The sequence below is a fragment of the Palaemon carinicauda genome, chromosome 24, assembly GCF_036898095.1.
Source record: "Palaemon carinicauda isolate YSFRI2023 chromosome 24, ASM3689809v2, whole genome shotgun sequence".
Lineage (NCBI taxonomy): Eukaryota > Metazoa > Arthropoda > Malacostraca > Decapoda > Palaemonidae > Palaemon > Palaemon carinicauda.
This window is the reverse complement of record NC_090748.1, coordinates 5656344-5679595: the sequence shown is the minus strand read 5'-3', so window position 1 is coordinate 5679595 and position 23252 is coordinate 5656344. Positions and strand designations below refer to the sequence as shown.

The following is a 23252-nucleotide window of genomic DNA, read 5'->3' as shown; positions in this document are numbered from 1 at the left end:
CCTAGAAAATATCAATTAGCAATTTGTCAATGGATATAAATATTCTTCAAAAAAAATTTCTAAATATCTGCTATCTCTCCGCAGATATATACTGGAATAAAATCAGATCTCTCTGTAGTTATATACTGTAATAAAATCAGATATACATACAGTACTTACTTGAAAGCTTTTTTCTGGAAATGATGAATGATTTCATCTCTGAATATGTCAGGTGGACTCTGAATAACTTTGGCCATAGCCTGAATCAATTTCAAAACCACCATTTCGTTGTACATCCGAGAATTTTCCCTCCCTTGTTGAGTACCTTTCTGTCGTTCATAGCCTGCTTCATTAAAGTATGGTTCACTGACTAGAATTAAGCCTGAAAATATAATCATAACAAAATTTTGAGTTCTAAAAGGTATAACAAATTATTTCCAAATATATACTTGTAGATTTATTTTCTTAAAAGATTATACACCTAGATCAATTATAGAATAAGTCATAAAATCCCATCTGGAGATAAAAGTAAAGATACAGAAAAAGGAACATGACAAATAGTTGGGTTGGAAGAATCTACTTATACCCAGAGAGACAATACCATAAAAGTTGTTAAATCATAAATATGAGGGACAAAGAGTGGAAAAGTAAACTGCTAGTTAGAACACAACATCATACAGTATGGAATATATTATAAATGGTAAACAAAAGATACGCCATCTAAAAGAGAAATTACAGGAAAGGAGGAAAAAATAGGGGTGTAAGGTGTACATATGGTATGGCACCTCCTCGAGTCCAGCTTTATTAGGAAAACTTGTTAAATTGACAATTATTAATTTATTTTTATAGCTGGAATCTTTGATACTTTAGAATGACGTGGAGTTAAAATTGCCATTGTATTCTCAGCGGTCTATACATTTATGTTGTTAATCAAATGAAAATAGAACATGAATAAACATTGCTTGAGTCCTACTAAAACTGAGTCCCTGGTTAGGCTGAAGGAACGTAGAGAGTAGAGGTCCCCTTTTTTGTTTTGTTTCATTTGTTGATGTCGGCTACCCCCCAAAATTGGGGGAAGTGCCTTTGGTATATGTATGTATGTATGTATGTATGTATATGTATGTATATATATATATATATATATATATATATATATAATATATGTATGTATATATATATATATATATATATATATATAATATATATATATATATATATACTGTATATATATATATATATATATATATATATATATATATATATATATATATATGTTTCATTTGTTTGATGTCGGCTACCCCAAAAATTGGGGGAAGTGCCTTGGTATATGTATGTATGTATGTATGTATGTATGTATGTAGGTATGTATATATATATATATATATATACATATATATATGTGTGTGTATATATATATATATATATATATATATATATATATATATACACACATATATATATGTATATATATATATATATATATATATATATATGTATATATACATATATAATATATATATATATATATATATATACATATAAAAATATATATATATATATATATATATATATATATATATGTATATATATATATATATGTATATATATATATATATATATATATATGTATATATATATATATATATATATATATATATATATATATATATATATATATATATGTATATGTATATATATATATATATATATATATATATATATATATATATATCTATATATACTGTATGTATATATATATATATATATATATATATATATATATATATATACAGTGGAACCTCTACATACGAATTTAATCCGTTCCAGAATCAACTTCGGATGTAGAAATTGATCGGATGTCGAAACGAATTTTCCCATAAGAATACATTGAAATAGGATTAATCCGTGGTTGAGCCCAAAAACCTATGATAACTTCTTAATAAACTACTACACATAACTTTCCCATGAGAATAATGAACACTAAATTAGATAATAGACATGTAAATAAGAAGAATAGACATGTAAATAAGAAGAATTAGCAAAAAATGATAAATATGAAACGGGTTTTTAGCGTCACTTTACCTTAGAAACTCCAGCGCAGGTGTTGTTCGTCTTCGCTACGCAGAGAGGAGAGAGGAGACGGACGGACGGCGAGGAGGTAGAGAGGTTAACTACGATAAACGTAACACTACCGTAACTTATTCTAACTTACACTAAGTGAACTTTAACATAACTTAGCTTATTTTTTTTTTATTTTTATATTTTATATTTTTTTTTACATTTTCTTTTTTTCTTTTTGATGATTACGTAATTTTAATCACTATCACTTACATTCAAAATTGACTGAATTTGTTTTGCTTCACTCTTTTCCGTTTTCTGTGTTTCACTTTCTTCCTCTTCACTCTTTGCCGTTTTCTTCGGTTCACTTACATCCTCTTCATCGCGAGTTCGCTTCGCAGTTTTTTTAAAGGAAGCATCGATAGATAATTGCTTCGTACGGCTTTTCAGAATGTTTCGAAAGTGCGTTAGGCAAACATCATCGAATTGAGAAACTACACGACAAACCTGCAATTTCTTTGGATGGTATTTGTCGATGAAGTCGACCACGTCTTGATATTTTCCTAACACCTCTTTTATTTGCGCTGAACCTAACACATGTTCTACCTCCTCGCTCTCTTCCTCGTCATCACTCATGTGCTCCGACATAGCATGGAGTTCCTTTAGCTCATCCGTCGTCAGTTCGTCGTGATGTTCGGCGACGAGTTCCGTAACGTCATCTGCGTTGACCTCCAGACCCATGGACTTGCCAAGGGAGACTATTTCCTCTACGGCTTCCGCTGCACCGACCACGGGATCAGGTTCGGGGTCAAAACCCTCGAAATCTCGGGGAGAAACTGCATCAGGCCACAGCTTCTTCCATGCAGAATTGAGGGTCCGTCGAGTTAATCCCACCCAAGCCTGATCAATGATCTTTAAGCAGTGCACGATATTGAAGTGGCCCCTCCAAAATTCACGCAAAGTTAAGTTGGTGCATTGCGTGACATTAAAGCACTGCTTGAATAAGTGCTTGGTGTACAGCTTCTTAAAATTAGAGATGACTTGCTGGTCCATGGGCTGGAGGATAGAGGTGGTATTTGGTGGAAGATACAGCACCTTTATGAACTTGAATTCATCGAAGATATCATCTTCAAGTCCGGGGGGGTGAGCGGGTGCATTGTCAAGGCATAGCAGGCACTTTAAAGGCAATTTCTGCTCATGAAGATACTTCTTCACAGAAGGACCGAAAACTTGGTTTACCCATTGCACAAAGAATTGCCTAGTGACCCAGGCCTTCGAGTTGGATCGCCAGAAAACATGAAGCTGATCCTTATCAACGTTGTGTGCTTTAAAGGCCCTAGGGTTCTCCGAATGGTAAACAAGCAAGGGCTTGACTTTAAAGTCCCCGCTAGCGTTGGCACATAGAGCAAGAGTCAACCGATCCTTCATTGGCTTATGCCCAGGCAATTTCTTCTCTTCAGCAGTGATGTAGGTTCGACTCGGCATCTTCTTCCAAAACAGCCCGGTTTCATCACAATTGAACACCTGCTGCTCTACGTAGCCTTCTTCCTTTACGATATTCTCGAATTTCTTAACAAAGTCAGTTGCAGCCTTTGTGTCCGCACTAGCAGCCTCTCCGTGGCGAACAACTGAATGAATCCCGGACCGTTTCTTAAATATGTTATTTTTATTAATAAAATAAATTTTTGAATATACTTACCCGATAATCATGTAGCTGTCAACTCCGTTGCCCGACAGAATTCTATGGAGGGATACGCCAGCTATCACAATACTAGAAGGGGGTGTATTTACCAGCGCCACCTGTGGCCAGGTACTCAAGTACTTCTTGTTGACACCTCCTCAATTATTCCTCGGTCCACTGGTTCTCTATGGGGAGGAAGGGAGGGTCGATTAAATCATGATTATCGGGTAAGTATATTCAAAAATTTATTTTATTAATAAAAATAACATTTTTCAATATTAAACTTACCCGATAATCATGTAGCTGATTCACACCCAGGGGGGTGGGTGAAAACCAGTGTACAAGATTAAAGGATAGCTAAGTATCCCATATTTCATATAATCAGTTATCCACAATAACAATGAAATAATAAGTACCTGGTAAGGAGGAAGTCGACTTGAACCGTTACTCTGCCTTTAATAAGATCGTCTTCCTTACTGAGCGCAGCGTTCCTCTTGGGAGGCTGAATCAACTCAAAGGTGCTAAAGTATACAGGGCTGCAACCCATACTAAAGGACCTCATCACAACCTTTAACCTTGGCGCTTCTCAAGAAAGAATTGACCACCCGCCAAATCAACAAGGATGTGGAAGGCTTCTTAGCCGACCGTACAACCCATAAAAAGTATTCAAGAGAAAGGTTAAAAAGTTATGGGATTATGGGAATGTAGTGGCTGAGCCCTCGCCTACTACTGCATTCGTTGCTACGAATAGACCCAGGGTGTAGCAGTACTCGTAAAGAGACTGGACATCTTTGAGATAGAATGATGCGAACACTGACTTGTTTCTCCAATAGGTTGCATCCATAACACTCTGCAGAGAACGGTTCTGTTTGAAGGCCACTGAAGTAGCCACAGCTCTCACTTCATGTGTCCTTACCTTCAGCAAAGCAAGGTCTTCTTCCTTCAGATGAGAATTTGCTTCTCTAATCAGAAGCCTGATGTAGTAAGAAACTGAGTTCTTAGACATTGGTAGAGAAGGCTTCTTGATAGCACACCATAAGGCTTCTGATTGTCCTCGTAATGGTTTTGACCTTTAGATAGTACTTAAGAGCTCTAACTGGGCAAAGTACTCTCTCCAGTTCGTTCCCCACCATGTTGGACAGGCTTGGGATCTCGAACGACTTAGGCCAAGGACGGGAAGGAAGCTCGTTTTTAGCCAAAAAACCGAGCTGCAAGGAACATGTAGCCGTTTCAGATGTGAAACCTATGTTCCTGCTGAAGGCGTGGATCTCACTTACTCTTTTACCTGTTGCTAAGCACACGAGGAAAAGAGTTTTTTAATGTGAGGTCCTTAAAAGAGGCTGATTGGAGCGGTTCAAATCCTGATGACATTAGGAACCTTAGGACCACGTCTAGATTCCAGCCTGGAGTGGACAACCGACGTTCCTTTGAGGTCTCAAAAGACCTAAGGAGGTCCTGTAGATCTTTGTTGGAGGAAAGATCCAAGCCTCTGTGGCGGAAAACCGCTGCCAACAAACTTCTGTAACCCTTGATCGTAGGAGCTGATAGGGAGCTTACGTTCCTTAGATGTAACAGGAAGTCAGCAATCTGGGTTACATTGGTACTGGTTGAGGAAAACTGCATTGGCCTTGCACCAGCTTCGGAAGACTTCCCATAAAGACTGATAGACTCTGAGAGTGGATGTCGTCCTTGCTCTGGCAATCGCTCTGGCTGCCTCCTTCGAAAAGCCTCTAGCTCTTGAGAGTCTTTCGATAGTCTGAAGGCAGTCAGACGAAGAGCGTGGAGGTTGGGTGTACCTTCTTTACGTGAGGTTGACGCAGAAGGTCCACTCTAGGAGGAAGAGTCCTGGGAACGTCGACCAGCCATTGCAGTACCTCAGTGAACCATTCTCTCGCGGGCCAGAGGGGAGCAACCAACGTCAGCCGTGTCCCTTTGTGAGAGGCGAACTTCTGAAGTACCCTGTTGACAATCTTGAACGGCGGGAATGCATACAGGTTGAGATGGGACCAATCCAGCAGAAAGGCATCCACGCGAACTGCTGCTGGGTCTGGAATCGGAGAACAATACAAGAGGAGCCTCTTGGTCATCGAGGTAGCGAATAGATCTATGGTTGGCTGACCCCACAGGGCCCAAAGTCTGCTGCAAACATTCTTGTGAAGGGTCCACTCTGTGGGGAAGACCTGACCCTTCCGGCTGAGGCAATCTGCCATGACATTCATATCGCCCTGAATGAGCCTCGTTACCAGCGTGAGCTTTCGATCTTTTGACCAAATGAGGAGGTCCCTTGCGATCTCGAACAACTTCCTCGAATGAGTCCCTCCCTGCTTGGAGATGTAAGCCAAGGCTGTGGTGTAGTCGGAGTTCACCTCCACCACCTTGTTAAGCTGGAGGGACTTGAAGTTTATCAAGGCCAAATGAACTGCCAACAACTCCTTGCAATAGATGTGAAGTGTCCTTTGCTCCTGATTCCATGTTCCCGAGCATTCCTGTCCGTCCAGTGTCGCACCCCAGCCCGTGTCCGATGCGTCCGAGAAGAGACGGTGGTCGGAGGTCTGAACAGCCAATGGTAGACCTTCCTTGAGAAGAATGCTGTTCTTCCACCACGTTAGAGTAGACCTCATCTCTTCGGAAACAGGAACTGAGCCCGTCTCTAGCGTCATGTCCTTTATCCAGTGAGCAGCTAGATGATACTGAAGGGGGCGGAGGTGGAGTCTCCCTAACTCGATGAACAGGGCCAGCGATGAAAGTGTCCCTGTTAGACTCATCCACTGCCTGACTAAGCATCGGTTCCTTCTCAGCATGCTCTGGATGCATTCTAGGGCTTGGAAGATCCTTGGGGCCGACGGACAAGTCCGAAAAGCTCGACTCTGAAGATCCATACCCAAGGAGACAATGGTCTGGGATGGAACTAGCTGAGACTCCTCAAAATTGACCAGGAGGCCCAGTTCCTTGGTCAGATCCATAGTCCATTTGAAAATCTCCAGACAGCGACGACTTGAGGGAGCTCTTAAAAGCCAGTCGTCTGACGGAGCCGGACACAAGATCATGATACTGCTGCACAGTCTGTAAACTGTCAATCATGGGCAAGCGAGGAAGTACAGTGACAACCCGAATCTGTCTAGACTGTCTGGGTCGTACAGACAACTCCTTAACGGGTTGCTGAGGTTGCCCACTGCGTCACAACAAGTCCCTTCTGTTGGTTGTTGAACGTCTTCCCCGTGACACATTGACTCCGTAAACAAAAAATCCTCTAACAAGGACTAAGCTTGGACTGCATGTCATGCAACACAGCTCAAGGTCTATGGGAGCAGGTGTGGTAACAGACGGGATTAGCGGCTGAAGTGTAACCATTACCTTCCCTGTAAGCATGTTATGCTTAAATAAAAGTCCATAAGAGGTTATGCAGCTAAAGGCTCCCTCCAAATGACAGAGTCCTCAAGGGAATATCAGAAGGAGGGAGAAAAGAACTTTCTCATCTACAGGGACCTTATCCTAGAAAAGCTAAGTTCTCTGAGTGAGGGTTCACTGGTGCAAAGCAGCAGACTAGAAGGCAACGTTATGAAACTGCTTGACAGTCTAGTGAGTTGGCAACAACCCAAGATGTGTTGAGAAGCATGCGGTAAGGTATGCAGAGCATGATGTATGCAGAGTATGCTGTATGCAGAGCATGCTGTATGTAGAGCATGTTGTATGCAGAGCATGCTGAATGCAGAGCATGCTGTATGCAGAGCATGTTGTATGCAGAGCATGCTGAATGCAGAGCATGCTGAATGCTGAGCATGTAGTAAGCAGAGCCTGCTGTAAGCAGAGCCTGCTGAAAGGAAAGCAGAGCGTGTGCATGGCGTTTAACATTTCTCAGAAATTCCATGACCAGTGCTAGAGTGCTTTATGCATGCTTGCATGGGGTTTAAACCATGGTATGCTGAACAGCAGAGTCAGAACGAGCTGGAACAACAACAGAGGTTTCCTCAACTTGAGGAAAAACCTGAGGTTCAGACTGCATAGGCTGAACAACAGACGGAGCAGATGGCAAGTGCAAGGGTGAAGGAGGTTGACTCCTAGCAAGAGTTGCACCCAAGGATTGCACCAGCTGAGCGGAGGACGGAGGAGGAGTAGTCCGTTCCTGTTCCTGAGAGATGAGTGGAGCATGAGAAGGTTGAGGCTGCGCAGAACAAGGTAAAGTTCTAGCAAGCTGAGGCTCCTGAGGCGCAAGTGCATGGTGTAGATGAGCTTGCCTAGATGAGGGTTGAACTCGGTGCAGCGCTGGTTGAGCAGACAGACTCACGGAGGGGAGAGGTTGTTGTACCCCAACCGAGAGTTGCACCACTGGTGGAGCAGCAAGGGGAGGAGGAGGAAGAGTGTAACTCTCCTGATCCCAAAGCAAGGGTTGCCTTAAAGAAGGCTGAGGCTGAACAACACTGTGAACAGCAAACTCCGAAAGTGGTTCAACATCGTACGCCTGGCAGATGGTGCTGCGACCAGGCGGAGCAGGTGCAGGCTGGGCGAGCACAGGCGGAGCAGGTGCAGGCTGGGCGAGCACAGGTGCAGCGAGAACAGGTGGAGGGAGTGCAGGAGGTGCAACACTCTCAGCCCGACACTCACGCATCAAGTCCGAAAGCTGTGCTTGCATGGACTGTAGTAGAGTCCACAACATCGTACGCCTGGCAGATGGTACTGTGATCAGGCGGAGCGAGTGTAGGAGGAGGGAGTGTAGGCGGAGGCGGAGGAGCAACACTCTCAGCCCGACACTCACTCATCAAGTCCGAAAGCTGTGCTTGCATGGACTGTAGTAGAGTCCACAACATCGTACGCCTGGCAGATGGTACTGTGATCAGGCAGAGCGAGTGTAGGAGGAGGGAGTGTAGGCGGAGGCGGAGGAGCAACACTCTCAGCCCGACACTCACTCATCAAGTCCGAAAGCTGTGCTTGCATGGACTGTAGTAGAGTTAACTTGGGGTCGGCAGACACTAAGTTCTGCTGAGGTAAAGCCTTAACAGCAGAGATCTGTTGTGGCAGAACCTTACTCCTCTTAGGCGGAGTGTAATCAACTGATGACTGAGGAGAGTCAGAGCTAACCCAATGACTGCATTCGGGTTGTGAACTTTAACTTCGTACGTCTGGCATAGGTCTGGACTTAACGTTTAAGAAGTCTTGAGACCTGAGACCAGCGTTACTCTGCCTTTATTTTCTCCCCTAATCTCTTCTGCAGACGAGCAAAATAAGGGCTCAATCGTCTGCGGGTGGGAGTGACGGTCTCGGTAAGACACGCCCACAACCACCGAGAATACTTCTGTGCGCCGATCAAGGCCTGCTGAACCCTTATGCCCTTCGACATTGCTTCTCCCCTGGGCTTGGGAGCTTGCAAGAGGTCCCGGACTGGGAGGACAACTGGCGCGCACAAAAGTACCCTCACGCACTAATCACTTATCACTTTGATTTCTGTTTGCACTTATTTCACTGAACTTTAAGTGGTTTGTACCTGAAATACGCAATTCTATCCTTTCTCAAAGTTAGTAATTGCGAAAACAGAATTACAATGTAACAGAAAAATCTAATGAAAGATAATTCAGTGGTTGGAAAGAGACTAAACACTAGATCACTCTAGAAACGTTTAGTTTCTTCCCCTAAAGAGACTAGGGAGAAGAGCAAAAAAACGATAACGACGTTACTCGTACGCCTGGCAGGCTTGAATGAAACGTTTATCCTCTTTCTCCCTCCGTCTCTATCTCTCTCTCTCTCTCTCTCTCTCTTGACTTAGAACCTGAGAGAAGAGCCCAATCATATATATCGTTAAAACATATTATTGTTAAAGGAAAAAAAAAACTGAAAAGTTCCTTTATTAGGATCAAAACCATTAAGTTAAGAAAGAATGAACAAAACGCTAGACACGGTTACTCTTACTGCAACGTGAAACCGTGAACATTCTTTCTCTATCGTAACGATAGAGTGCAAGTTGAACGTTCTGAACGTCAACAACTGCAGAGACAAAACAAAACGTTAGTTCAACTTTGAAAACAGTACGAGACTGTCAAAGAAAATCTTTCAAACTCTGTGGCAGAAATAGCATAATATGTTAACAGGTAAAACCGAAATGACGGGCTCAAAGTTTATTAACTTCGGTAAAAGACCGCCTACTATTAGGAAGGTCGAATATAAACAAATATAAAAATTAATTTTAATGAGTTTATAATAAAAGGAAGTTAATCGAAGAGGCCTATAAGAGGCGGAGAGATATAAAATAAATCTATAACTTTTGTTAAGCAAAAATAAGAAAGAGAGTCTATACTCTCTTAGACACCAACACTTCCGTCTAAGGGAAGGGTCGGCCATTGAAAGGTGAACGAGAGTTCATACTCTCTCGTCACCAAAATTAATCAAATTAATTCCAAAAGCTAACTAAGCTAATATAGAAGTTTTCCAGTAAAGCGACAGCCGAAATCAAAGAGAAATACTTCACCAAAGTCGTGAAAATACTCCAAGAACATAAGCGTATCCCAGAACGTCTTGCCGGAAGCACGACAGAGGAATAATTGAGGAGGTGTCAACAAGAAGTACTTGAGTACCTGGCCACAGGTGGCGCTGGTAAATACACCCCCTTCTAGTATTGTGATAGCTGGCGTATCCCTCCATAGAATTCTGTCGGGCAACGGAGTTGACAGCTACATGATTATCGGGTAAGTTTAATATTGAAAATTCTCGAACCAGCCACGAGATGCCTTGAAATCATCTGAGGAAGGCTCGGTTGAACTCTCCCCAGCATCACCCACAGAGCTCTCCTCCTTCAAGTCCGTAAAGATGGCATGCGCCTTCTCGCAGATAACGGTTTCGGTGATGGTGTCGCCAACGATCTCTCTATCCTTAATCCACACTAGTAGAAGTCGTTCCATCTCTTCTATGATAGGGGTACGGCGTTTGGAAATTATAGTGATCCCCTTAGAAGGTTTCACTGCTTTAATAGCTTCCTTCTGTTTAAGGATTGTCGAGATCGTCGACATATTACGGCCATACTGTTTAGCAAGTTCACTCACGCGGATGCCACGCTCATGTTTTTCAATAATTTCCTGCTTAATTTCTATAGAAAGCATTTCCTTCTTCCTTTTCTCACCACTACCACTACCACTGGCAAAACTAAGCCTTTTTGGACCCATGATTTACGTAAATTATCGTTAATGGATGCACGTAAAAAATCACGATTAATTCACAGTTAATATCACAACGCAAAGAGCACAACCGCAAGAAGCCGACGAGAACAGAGGACTGACCCAAGCCGCGCTAATTGAGCGTCCCTCCGAGGTCGATGTGCTGCCTTCTATCGGCGGAAATAAAAAACACTTCAGGCGCTATGAGCACCGACTACGCGTACGAGTATTGTTTACTTCGGGTGTCGAAAAAAACATTCGGGTGTAGAGTCGGAACGTGTTCGAATTGTACTTCGCGTGTCGAAAAATTCGGATACAACCGGTACGACGAAAATTGCTACTTCGTGTGTCGAAATAAAATTCGGGTGTAGAGTCAAAAATTTGCTCGAATTTTACTTCGGATGTTGGAAAATTCGGATGTAGATACGATCGGATGTAGAGGTTCCACTGTATATATATATATGTATATACATATATATATAATATATATATATATATATATATATATATAAATATATATATATATGTATATATATATATATATATATATATATATATATATATACTGTATATATATATATATATATATATATATATATATATATATATATATATATATATATATATATATATATATATATATATACTGTATATATATATATGTATATATATATATATATATATATATATATATATATATATATATATATATATATATATACAGGCAGTCCCCAACTAACAAACACAATAGGGACTGAGAGTCTGTTCGTAAGCTGGATTGTTCGTAAGTCGTTAGTGTTAAATTTTGGTCTAGGGTAGGCGTAACCTGACACAGATGTCTACGATTCTCAGCCGTAGAGGTCAACAAATAGCCCCATTTCATATAAAATAGGTTATTACAAATATTTTACTTTATCATATTACAGTACTGTAGTCTGTATAATACTGTAAAGTTCAGTACAGTAAGTTGTTTTATTATCCTGTACTGCACACTACATAATAGAAACTCGCACAAACAATCGGCCATACATATGCACTGCATTTCTGAATCAGCCGACTTAAGTAAAATCGTAGTAAATATAGTGTACTGTACATTTAGTACAGTACTGTACATTAATTCCTTATTAAATAAATGTACTGAAAGCTATTTTATTGTTCCATTACCCATTTTTTTTTGGTACAAACTTACGTAAACGGGGAGAGAGAGAGAGAGAGAGAGAGAGAGAGAGAGAGAGAGAGAGAGAGAGAGAGAGGGGGGGGGGGGTTGCGTATTCCGTTTATAACTAATAATAAGGTCTATCAACGAACTGTATGGAAAATGTGATACCCTATAATATATTGGCGCTGTTATAATATTCACTATGAAGAGATTTCGAATATCAAGAAAATTATATAAATCAGTGTTATTCGTACTACAGTATATGTGCGCATAATCGTAATACTGCAGCGTCACCTCGAGATCAGCTGATCTCCCAACCAAAAGTAAATCAAGAGTAATTGTTGATTATTGAAATGCTCAAGAAATTAAAAAAAAAATATGAACGTGCTTTAATAAACCACAATTAAACACAATAATGTCTAATGAAATATGAAGGCTTAATATTGAACGAAAAATTGAATACTGTATGAAGGTTTAGAATTAACTACCCGTATACGATTGACAGAGCGAGCACACACACACACACAGAAAGAGCTACAACGATTTCGCATGATACCTAATAATAAGAACTGTAGGCAAACTGATTTTCTGTAACATATTGGCGCTGATGTAATATTCATCTTGAAGATATTTCTAATATGTTAAGAAATAAAAAAAAATTCCAAAGGTCTGATGACGTTATATTTCTTCTGGCGGAAGGCGAGAGGCAAATCAAGTGGTTTTCTTCCGATCCGTTACTATTCCCATAGTTGAAACATCGAATAAGGATATAAAGAATTTTTTTAATAATTTTCAAAGAAATATGAAGATTTAACTGCATTAAAAATCAAAATGCGGAGAGAGAGAGAGAGAGAGAGAGAGAGAGAGAGAGAGAGAGAGAGAGAGAGAGAGAGAGAGAGAGAGAGAGAGAGAGAGAGAGAGAGAGAGAATTTAAACTTGCGATGAAATCTACGGATGTTTACGAACATGTTTGGACTTCCGGCAATTTGTGTTCGTATCTCCAGATGTTCGTAACACGGATGTTCGTATCTTGGGGAGCGTCTGTATATAGTTTTGATGTGATGCTGAATTGCAGAATATTATGGATATGGAAACAGTAAAAGGCTAATCTCTGACATGAAAAGTAACAAGAATAGGTTTAAATATTTAGTAAGCATATTAGGCTAACACCAATAAACAAGCCCTAGCTCTGTCTTGAGCTTTTGTTCTCTTGCTAGAGGGTACACTCAGGCACACTATATTTTCTTATTTCTCTTCCTTTTTTTTTTTTTTTAAGTTTTTATAGATTATATATGAAAGATCTATTTCAATGTTGTTAATATTCTTAAAATATTCTATTCCAATTTTTCATTTCTTATCTTGTAGTTTATTCATTTCCTTTTCTAGCTGAGGTATTTTTCCCAGTTGGAGCCCTTGAGCTTATAGCATCCTGCTTTTCCAACTAAGAGTTGTAGCTTAGCTAGTAGTAGTAATAAAAATACAGCAATAATAATAGCAACCAAGTAATATCATTCAAAGCCTCCTGTCCCCCAGAAACAGGAAATATTAAGTGATCTCTACAGGGTGACCAGTGATCCTTCAAACACAACTGAAGAGATATCTGATGGAGGAGCCCATGTGGAGCGAGTTTCTCCTGCGACGAAAGGTTGCTACGCCAATGCCAAACTGGGAATATTGTCTTGGACAAGAATGGTTGTGCTACCTCCTTGAGCTTGTTGATACATTCATCTGATGGAAAGACTCTTGCTGCTGCTATTTTTATCACCATACCCAAGTACTTCAACATCTGCTTCAGTATGAGATTCAACTTCTCCCAGTTCATCACAATCCCCAGATCATGTCAAAATGAAAGAAACTAATCTTTATCCTGTAACAACTGTCACACTGGGGCCAGGATCAGCCAATCCTCAAGATAAATTAAGAAACACATCCCTTACAAATGGGTCAAAGATGCTACCAAAGTGAACACCTGAGGAGCAGCACACAGTCAAAAGCACAAAGTGAACACCTGAGGAGTAGCACACAGTCCAAAGCACAGTCTTGAACTGGTACACCATACCTTGGAGGGATAAGCAGAGGTACTTCAGAGACAACTAATAAACAGGTACTGTACTTGGAAGTGTGAATCCTTCAGATTCACTAAAAGCATTAAGCCTCCTTCTCTGATGGCACTCAACAAAGAATGTACTATTTCCATCTTCAACGTAAAAACTTGTTCAGCAGAGAGCGAAAGGTCGATGACTTATCTCTAGCTGCCAATAGACTTCTCCACCAGGATGATTAGTCTATAGAAGCCTGGAGACTTGTCTTAAATGACTTCGAGCACGTTCTTCTCCAACAACCCCTCTCCCTCTGTCAGCAAGGCCAGGCTTTTGGTGATGTTGGAGGATCAGATAAGAACACTATTAAAATGTGATGTTGGGGAAGATGACATATCACAAAAGGTAGCAAATAACTGTCCTGAAGGACACTCCCTTCCCAAGCTTCAGTACCTTGTCTCTAAGAATAGAAATTCCTCAACTAACACACCTTTCATTAGAAGTTTGCCATTGACATCAACAATGTTTATTTCTTGATTTTCTTTTTAATGTCTAAATTAAAATCTAGAGGACTTTGAAAACTATTTTACTTGTAAAATTGGGTGGAGAGTCTTCATGCAGCTGACTGAAGCAAGTGGGAATTTGGATGTAAAACATGAGATGCCAAGTGCCTTTCGTGGTAGACACATGGAGGTGTTGGGGACTGGATTCAATAGTTTGGACGAGCAATTTACATGCACCCACAGATAAGGAAACCAAGGTCTTTGATATGAAAATGGAGCTATTAGAATCATCATTGCGTTTGGAGATTTCCTGACGTTGTTGATAGCTGTCCATATCATCACTGATTTAGCCCCTTCCAATCTTGCAACATTGCTTTGCCCACTCATTCTTTGGATTGGGTGTTGGAGTACAAAAGACATCTATCTTGTTGAGCTTTGCTGCAAAAATTTCCTAATTTGGTATTTGCCATCATTCCAAATCTTGTCACATACTAAGGGATAGCGAAATCAGTCGTTTGGTAGAACCTGACTTTTTCTGTTCAACTGATCAGCTAAAAGATTAAATTTTTCAAGTTAAGCCACTGATCAGGGAGGCAATTAATAGGTGAAATAAACATTTTATAATGAGAGTATGACATTGTCATCTTTAGTTTACCAGAAAATTCCATCTTCAACTCCTCCAATTTACAAGTCAACATATTAGATAACAGAGGCTAGAATTTAGTATAGTAAAGGCAGTGACTGTACTTGATTGAATGGTTGGTGAGATTGTTTAATATGTGTTTTGTGTTGTCAATGGTACCAGTAGATTGGGTTTGTGCATGTATTGTACCACTATATAAGGGTAAGGGAGATGTGCATGAGTGTTGTAATTCAAGGGGTATTATAGTCTATTTTTTATAGCGGTGCATATTTGCACTTACTCACAGGGGTGCCCTTTTAGCTCGGAAAGGTTCCTGATACCTGATAGGTCGGAAGTATTTTTGTCCGAACACCTTCATTATTCTTGAATGATTACCAAGTAATGTGAATCGAAACTTATTTATTAACCTATATTTCTCCATCATATATATGTTTTGTCAATAAACAATGTTAAAGAATAAATATATTATAAAGAATCGTCTTGGTAAGTCTAAATTTAATAACACAATCCGCCGAAGTGAACGACAGCAGCTTGTTTTCGGATGCACGCTTTGTAATTTTGTAATTTTTCACATATTTTAACACAAATTGGGATAAATTACACTCAGCATAAGTTAAACATGTTATTATAAACTTTCTTTGAATACCAGAACTTACCAAAAACATGGAATTAATAAAACCCGATATTTGTGAAAACTTATGGGGAGGTAAAAGAACAGCCTGTAGCGGCCTGGCGGGAAAACGATCCCTTCTGGCTCGTAGACGTAGTTTTTTTTTTCTTTCGTAATATAGTTCGGCCTATTCCTTTCAGTTTAAATAGTCTTGCATTGTCTCTCTTAGTATTTTCCCACATTCCTGTTCCTCACCTAAAATCTATCTATTTTCCCCGATATCCCTACTTTCATATATGGGATATCCCCACTACGGTTCCTTATTTCTTATCCTCTGTCGAAAGTGATGGCTTGAAGGGAAGCGTGTGCTAGTCTCATTAAAATAGTGAAGAGGCGGGAATAAAAAAATACTATGTTTAATATCAGGTTTACAGAATAGGTTATACTTGCTACACAGCATAAAATTTATGTTGTTATTATTATTTACATACTTACTGACGTAAGGTACAAAACATAAGAAATCGTAGTGCAGATATCACATAGGCCTATATGAAAGAAGGGATATCGGGGAAAATAGATAGATATTAGGTGAGGAACAGGAATGTGGGAAAATACTAAGCAAAATAATACGAAGGGCAATGATTAAACTGAAAGGAATAGGCCGAACTATATTACGAAAGAAAAAACAAACTGCGTCTACGAGTCAGAAGGGATCGTTTTTCCGCCAGGCCGCTAAGGGCTGTTCTTTTACCTCCCCTAAGTTTTCACAAATATCGGGTTTTATTAATTCCATGTTTTTGGTAAGTTCTGGTATTCAAAGAAAGTTTATAATAACATGTTTAACTTATGCTGAGTGTAATTTATCCCAATTTGTGTTAAAATATGTGAAAAATTACAAAATTACAAAGCGTGCATCCGAAAACAAGCTGCTGTCGTTCACTTCGGCGGATTGTGTTATTAAATTTAGACTTACCAAGACGATTCTTTATAATATATTTATTCTTTAACATTGTTTATTGACAAAACATATATATGATGGAGAAATATAGGTTAATAAATAAGTTTCGATTCACATTACTTGGTAATCATTCGAGAATAATGAAGGTGTTCGGACAAAAATACTTCCGACCAATCAGGTATCAGGAACCTTTCCGAGCTAAAAGGGCACCCCTGTGAGTAAGTGCAAATATGCACCGGTATAAAAAATAGAGTATAGTTTGTTGAGTGTAGTTGGAAAAGTGTATGGTAGAGTACTGATTAATAGGATCAAGGATAAAACAGAGAATGCAATCTTAGAAATACAGGGTGGTTTTAGAAGAGGTAGGGGTTGTATGAATCAGATTTTTACAGTTAGGCAGATATGCGAAAAATATCTAGCAAAAGGTAAGGAGGTGTATGTTGCGTTTATGGATCTGGAGAAAGCGTATGATAGAGTTAATAGGGAAGCAATGTGGAATGTGATGAGGTTATATGGAGTTGGTGGAAGGTTATTGCAAGCAGTGAAAAGTTTCTACAAAGGTAGTAAAGCATGTGTTAGGATAGGAAATGAAGTGAGCGATTGGTTTCTGGTGAGAGTGGGGCTGAGACAGGGATGTGTGATGCTGCCGTGGTTGTTTAACTTGTATGTTGATGGAGTGGTGAGAGAGGTGAATGCTCGAGTGCTTGGACGAGGATTGAAACTGGTAGACGAGAACGACCATGAATGGGAGGTAAATCAGTTGTTGTTTGCGGATGATACTGTACTGGTTGCAGACACGGAAGAGAAGCTTGGCTGATTAGTGACAGAATTTGGAAGGATGTGTGAGAGAAGGAAGTTGAGAGTTAATGTGGGTAAGAGTAAGGTTATGAGATGTACGAGAAGGGAAGGTGGTGCAAGGTTGAATGTTATGTTGAATGGAGAGTTACTTGAGGAGGTGGATCAGTTTAAGCACTTGGGGTCTGTTGAGCATTATGAAACCTGTAAGAGGTGAAACAGAAAACCTTAAATATTCTAATATAAAGCTTAGAATGTGTAGGAAAATGAAAAATTTTAAGTAATTTTTATTTTTCCTAACATACTTACCGAAGAATTACCTCTTTGGAGGGTCCTTGACCTCTCTCTCAAATTCGACCAAGATTTCCCGCGCTACCCCCCCTATCTCGCTCCCGATAGTTACTACCCCCCGCCGCCAGGATAATTCCTTCGGCCCGGATTAGAGCAGGTCACTGCTTTTCCCGGGTCGGGACCTCATTAAGTTCTCCGTAAAGCCCGACTTGGCAATGGAAGAATGGCACTCGGGGACGGAAGGGAGGGCCATTACTTCAGAGGTAATTCTTCGGTAAGTATGTTAGGAAAAATAAAAATTACTTAAAATTTTTCATTTGTTCCGACACGAATACTTTACCTCGAATTACCTCTTTGGAGACTTACACTTTAGGAGGCGGGAGAGCCATTCTGCCACTTGGTTAGGCACATGGTGCCCGGAGGGCTACGTAATGCAGGGGTACAGAGAGCGGTTAGGGGGTAGCCGTGGAAAACTTACGCTTATAATTTAATTCTTACCTCTTGACATGTTCTCTACTGACTTCTCCTGAAGAAGTAGGGATGAGTCTATTCACTTGTTGGGGACGTCTTCCAGCCTGCCACTACACAGCTTGGAGGGCGGCGATGACTGTCCCAATGGAGAATCCATCCAAAGACTTTCTTGAGTAGTCTTTGAGGTAGTGGGCCGTGAAGGTCGACTGGTGTGACCAAGTGCCGGCCTGCAGGATCTGGCCCACTGCCATATTTCTCTCAAAGGCCAAGGACGTGCTCAGGCCCCTGATGTCATGGGGACGGGGAGTGCCTGGTACCCCGCCACCTTGTCTTCTTCATAAGCCCTAGTGATGACTTGTCTCAGCCAGAAGGAAATAGTGTTCTTGGACACTTGCTTCTTATTAACGCCTGAAGAGACGAAGAGGTTCTTGGCACCTGGACGGAGATGGGCCGTCCTTTCCAGGTACTTCCTGATCGTCCTGACCGGACATAACTTCAGGTCGTCCGTATTACCTGTCTTGGGAATGGCCGGAACAGAGAAACCTTCGAACCTCGGGTCCCAGACTGCTGGGTTCTGAGTTTTAGCTACAAAGGAGGGTACGAACTTGAAAGATATCTCCTTCCACCCATTGGAGTGTGCCACGTCGTAGGAGAGACCGTGGATCTCACCTACCCTCTTAGCCGAAGCTAAGGCTAGCAAGAAGACTGTCTTGAGGGTGAGATCTTTGTCCCCGATATCTCTGAGCGGTTCAAAGGGAGGAAGAGACAACATTTTCAGGACCTTGGCCAGGTCCCATCTAGGCACTCTCCTGGCTTGGGGAGGACAGGATTGTTCGAAACTCCTAATCAGCATCCCTATATGTCTTGATGTCCCTAGGTCGATGCCTTTCAGGAGAAAGACTTGGCCTAAGGCTGCTCGCACTCCTTTAATAGCTGGGATTGACATTCCTATTTTATCCCTAAGATACACTAGAAAATCAGCTATGTCAGGGACCGAGGCTTCGAGAGGTCTTATTTGTTTTGTCGCGCACCATTTCGTAAAGGCGGCCCACTTCGCCTGGTAGACTACGGTAGAGGATTTTCTTAGATATAGGGACATCCTCTTAGCTGTGGGGGAGGAGAACCCCTCCTTCCTCAGGAGTCGCTGGATAGTCTCCAGGCGTGAAGGCGAAGAGAGAGAGGGTTGTCGTGGAACCTGAGGAAGTGCGGTTGACTTAGTAGATCTGACCTGGGGGGCAGAGGCCATGGCGGATGGCTTGCCAGGTCTTTCAGATCCGCGAACCACTCTCTCTCCGGCCACCAGGGCGCTACCAAAGTCATCTTTAGGTTTTGGGCGGTTCTTACTCTGTTGAGCACTTGTCTTAGCAGCGAGAAGGGGGGAAAGGCATAAACGTCCAGGTTGTCCCACCTGTGCTGGAAGGCGTCTTCTAGGGCTGCTCCTTCGTCTGGTACCGGGGAGCAATAAACCGGTAACTTGGCGTTGAGCTTTGTTGCAAATAGGTCTATCACCGGGGAGCCCCATCGTTGAAGGATGAGTCTGGCTACCGCTGGTTGTAGGGACCATTCCGTCCCTACTATCTGACCTACCCTGCTGAGGCCGTCGGCTAGCACGTTCTTTTTCCCGGGGATGAACCTTGCAAGCAGTGTTACCTGGTGTTCGTCCGCCCAGTGCAAGATGTCTACAGTGAGGTCGCACAGTTCCTTCGACTTCATGCCCCCTTGCTTTTTGATGTAGGCTACCACCGTGGCGTTGTCGCACATTAGGGCCACGGTGTTTCCCTTCAACCGACTTGCAAAGTGCAGACATGCTTTTTGTACTGCTTTTAGCTCTAGGACGTTGATGTGGTGATGCTTTTCGGTCTCTGACCAGGTCCCGCTTGCTGTTTCTTCCCTCAGGTGGGCTCCCCACCCTAGGCTGGAGGCGTCCGTGAACAGGAGAAACTCGGGAGGACAGGACCCGAGGGGCATCCCCTTGAGGGAGTTCGACCGGCATCTCCACCATTTCAAGGCTGTTTCCGTGTGCGGAAGGACTGGGATCGATATTTTCTGAGAGCCTGTCTGGGACCATAGAGCCTTGAGGTTCCATTGTACGGGTCTGAGTCGTAACTTCCCTTGGGGAACTAGCTTCTCTAATGAGACCAGGTGGCCTATCAGCCTCTGCCAGTCTTTCGCTTTCCTGGGAAGCCCCGACAGGAACGGCTGAATGATCTTGACGAGGTTCTGTATCCTGTCCTCCGAGGGGAAGGCCTTCCCCTGCACGGTGTCCAACGTCATCCCCAAGTACCCCATTTTGTTGGACGGCGTTAGGTTTGATTTTTCCAGGTTGATGATGACTCCCAGACTCCTGCAGAACCGGAGGAGGTCCCTTCCTTGTTCTTCCAAGAGGGCCTTTGAACTGGAAAGGAGCAACCAGTCGTCCAGGTACCTGATGAGGCGGATACCTCGTTCGTGAGCCCATACTGAGACTGTCGCGAAGACCCTCGTGAACACTTGAGGGGCCGTCGACAGTCCGAAGCAGAGGGTCCGGAACTGCAGGATCTGGGAGCCCCATTTTACCCGGAGGAACTTCCGACTCGACGGGTGGACTGGAATTTGGTAGTACGCATCCTTGAGGTCGACCGTCATCATAAAATCTTTCTCCCTCAAGGACATCAGGACGGATTTTGGGGTGTCCATCTTGAAGTCCGTCTTCTTGACGAACTTGTTGAGGGCCGACAGGTCTATCACCGGTCTCCACCCCCCCGTTGCTTTCTCCACCAGGAACAGGCGGCTGTAGAAGCCTGGCCCTGGGAGAAGGACTTCTTCCATGGCTCCCTTTTCCAACATGGAGGAAACTTCTTTTTGTAGGGAAGCCCTTTTCAACGGGTCCCTGGGAGCTAACCATTCTGTTTGGGTGGCTGGGATCAGAGGGGGTGAGTCCGCTATGAAGGGGATCCTGTAGCCTTCTTTCAGGACGGACACCGTCCAAGCATCCGCCCCATACGTTTTCCATGCTTGCCAATGGGGTCTGAGGCATCCCCCAACCCGAGGCTTGGGCGGGAGTAGGGGGCCTCTCCCTCTACCTTCTCCTAGAGGAGCGGCCTGATCTGCCCCTCTTCGAGGCGGAGTAACCCGACCTGAAGGAGTTGGTAGAAGCTGTAGTTCCCCTGCGGGAGGGCTGAGGAGATGATGACCAGGAAGAGGAGTGGGCGTCCCTCCTTGAAGAGCTGGGACCCGCTTGAGGGGTCACGGTCCTATCCGAGGCTGACCTCTTATACGGAGGTCTCCTGGAGGATGAGTGCTTAGGGACGTTGACTTCTCTCCTCTTGGACACCTTCTCCATCAGTTCTTCCAATTCCTTCAAAGGAAACAGGGACTCTCCTCCTAGGGGTAGGGTGCGAATGGCTCGTGCCTGTCTGTCTGGGATCTTCCTTGCTACCCTGGAAAGCACTGTGTCCCTCTTCCGGAGGACCCAGTTGGCCGTCAGGGAGAGAGCCTGGTATGCCATAAATTTTAGCGCTTTCCCCCCGGAAGTGATAATGTCCGACAGGAGACTCTGTTGTTCCGGGTCGTCGGGGTCTGTGGAGGCCTGTACATCCAGTAACGTGGAGGCCCACCAGTCCAGCCATGAAGTGACATTGATCATGTCCCTCGACATCTCCTCCATCATGCCTGCTTCAGAAGCCGAGAAGGACACAGGGGCTGAGCCGGCCCTTTCGTCCGAGCCGCCTTGCCCTAGGACATCTACGGCTGAGTCCACTCTACAGGGACCCCGGGCGACGTCCTGCTGGAATATAAGTTTTGGCCTGTAGTTTCAGACCCTGGAGGAGTTTGGAGGAACTCTGGGACCTGGGGGCCTCCGCAGTGCTGGCCACCAAGTTATCTATGTACTCCTGGCCGAGTACTAGGTCTGGGGCGAGGGGCAGGGCCAGAGAAGACTTCGGCAGGACGTCCCGATGTGTGTACCTCAAGAGGCTCGACCTCCAGGTATTGACCTTCGGCACCTCGGGTTCAGGAATCCCATGAGTCCTCCTGATGCGGGCTACCACCTTCCTGTATGCGGAGTCCTCCGACGGGGAAGCCTCGCCTCCGTCGATCGAGGTATCGGCTTGGTTGGGGGGATCCGTGCTTGGGAGGTAGACTGGCCTCTCCCTACCAGGTCCCAGGGAGGCCCTCCCGCAACCGTAGGGCGCACCGTACCCGGTCGGGTCTCGCCGTGTGGCGGGTGCCACCGACCCAGGGAGGCCTTTCGACTGGGCCAAGGCTCTGGACGCGGAGGACACGGTCCCGGTGGGAAGACCCGAACCCGGCAACCGGTCCTTCCCGCTCGACGTCCGACCCGGTTGGGCTGGTTCGGTCGGGCTGTCCTCTCGGAAGCGCGCTTCCTCCCGACGGGTGGGGTGAACCGAAGGCCTCGAGGACTTGTGCCTGATCGAGAGGTCCTTCTTGCGTGGCCGGTCGAGCGGTTCCAAGTTGTATGTAGGCAGTGACAACTTGGAGGCTCGATCACTGGACCGAGAGTCTGGCGAGCGGTGCTTCTTGGAGTCTCCTGGGGGCACGTAAAACCATTCTCCGCCGCCGGGAGAGACTTCCCTCTTGTACCTACGGGAGTGAGAGCGTGGGCGCCTCCTACCGTGCCGCGACCTCGACCTAGAGCGAGAACGATCGCTATCGGTCCGCGCTCTCTTACGATGCCGCCTTTCCCTGCGTTCTCCCTCGGAGGATGAGCCTTCTTCCGAAGAGGTCCGAGGGGCGCCACGTTCTTCCCGTGACGACTGCTAGAGTGATGCGCAGGGGAGGCCCTTCGTCGCCGATCGTCCGAGACCGGGCGCTGGAGAAAGTCCTCGGGAACTGCCGTGGATACCGAGGGTACTGAGACCACTCCGCCCCTACTAGAAGGCCATGGACCCAGGGATACATCCATCCTCAGCGGAGACCTCCCTGGAG

The 23252-nt window shown here is 43.6% G+C and overlaps 1 protein-coding gene across 8 annotated transcripts in view; it reads right to left on the bottom strand.

The window, feature by feature from the left end:
* Positions 1–23252, bottom strand: part of LOC137618056 ((E3-independent) E2 ubiquitin-conjugating enzyme UBE2O) — a 286319-nt gene that overhangs the window by 15382 nt on the left and 247685 nt on the right. For all 8 annotated transcript variants that reach the window (XM_068348010.1, XM_068348011.1, XM_068348015.1 and 5 more), the window contains one exon: positions 160–361. In XM_068348010.1, the coding sequence (XP_068204111.1) occupies positions 160–361 (202 nt within the window). The remainder of the gene's footprint in view (positions 1–159; positions 362–23252) is intronic.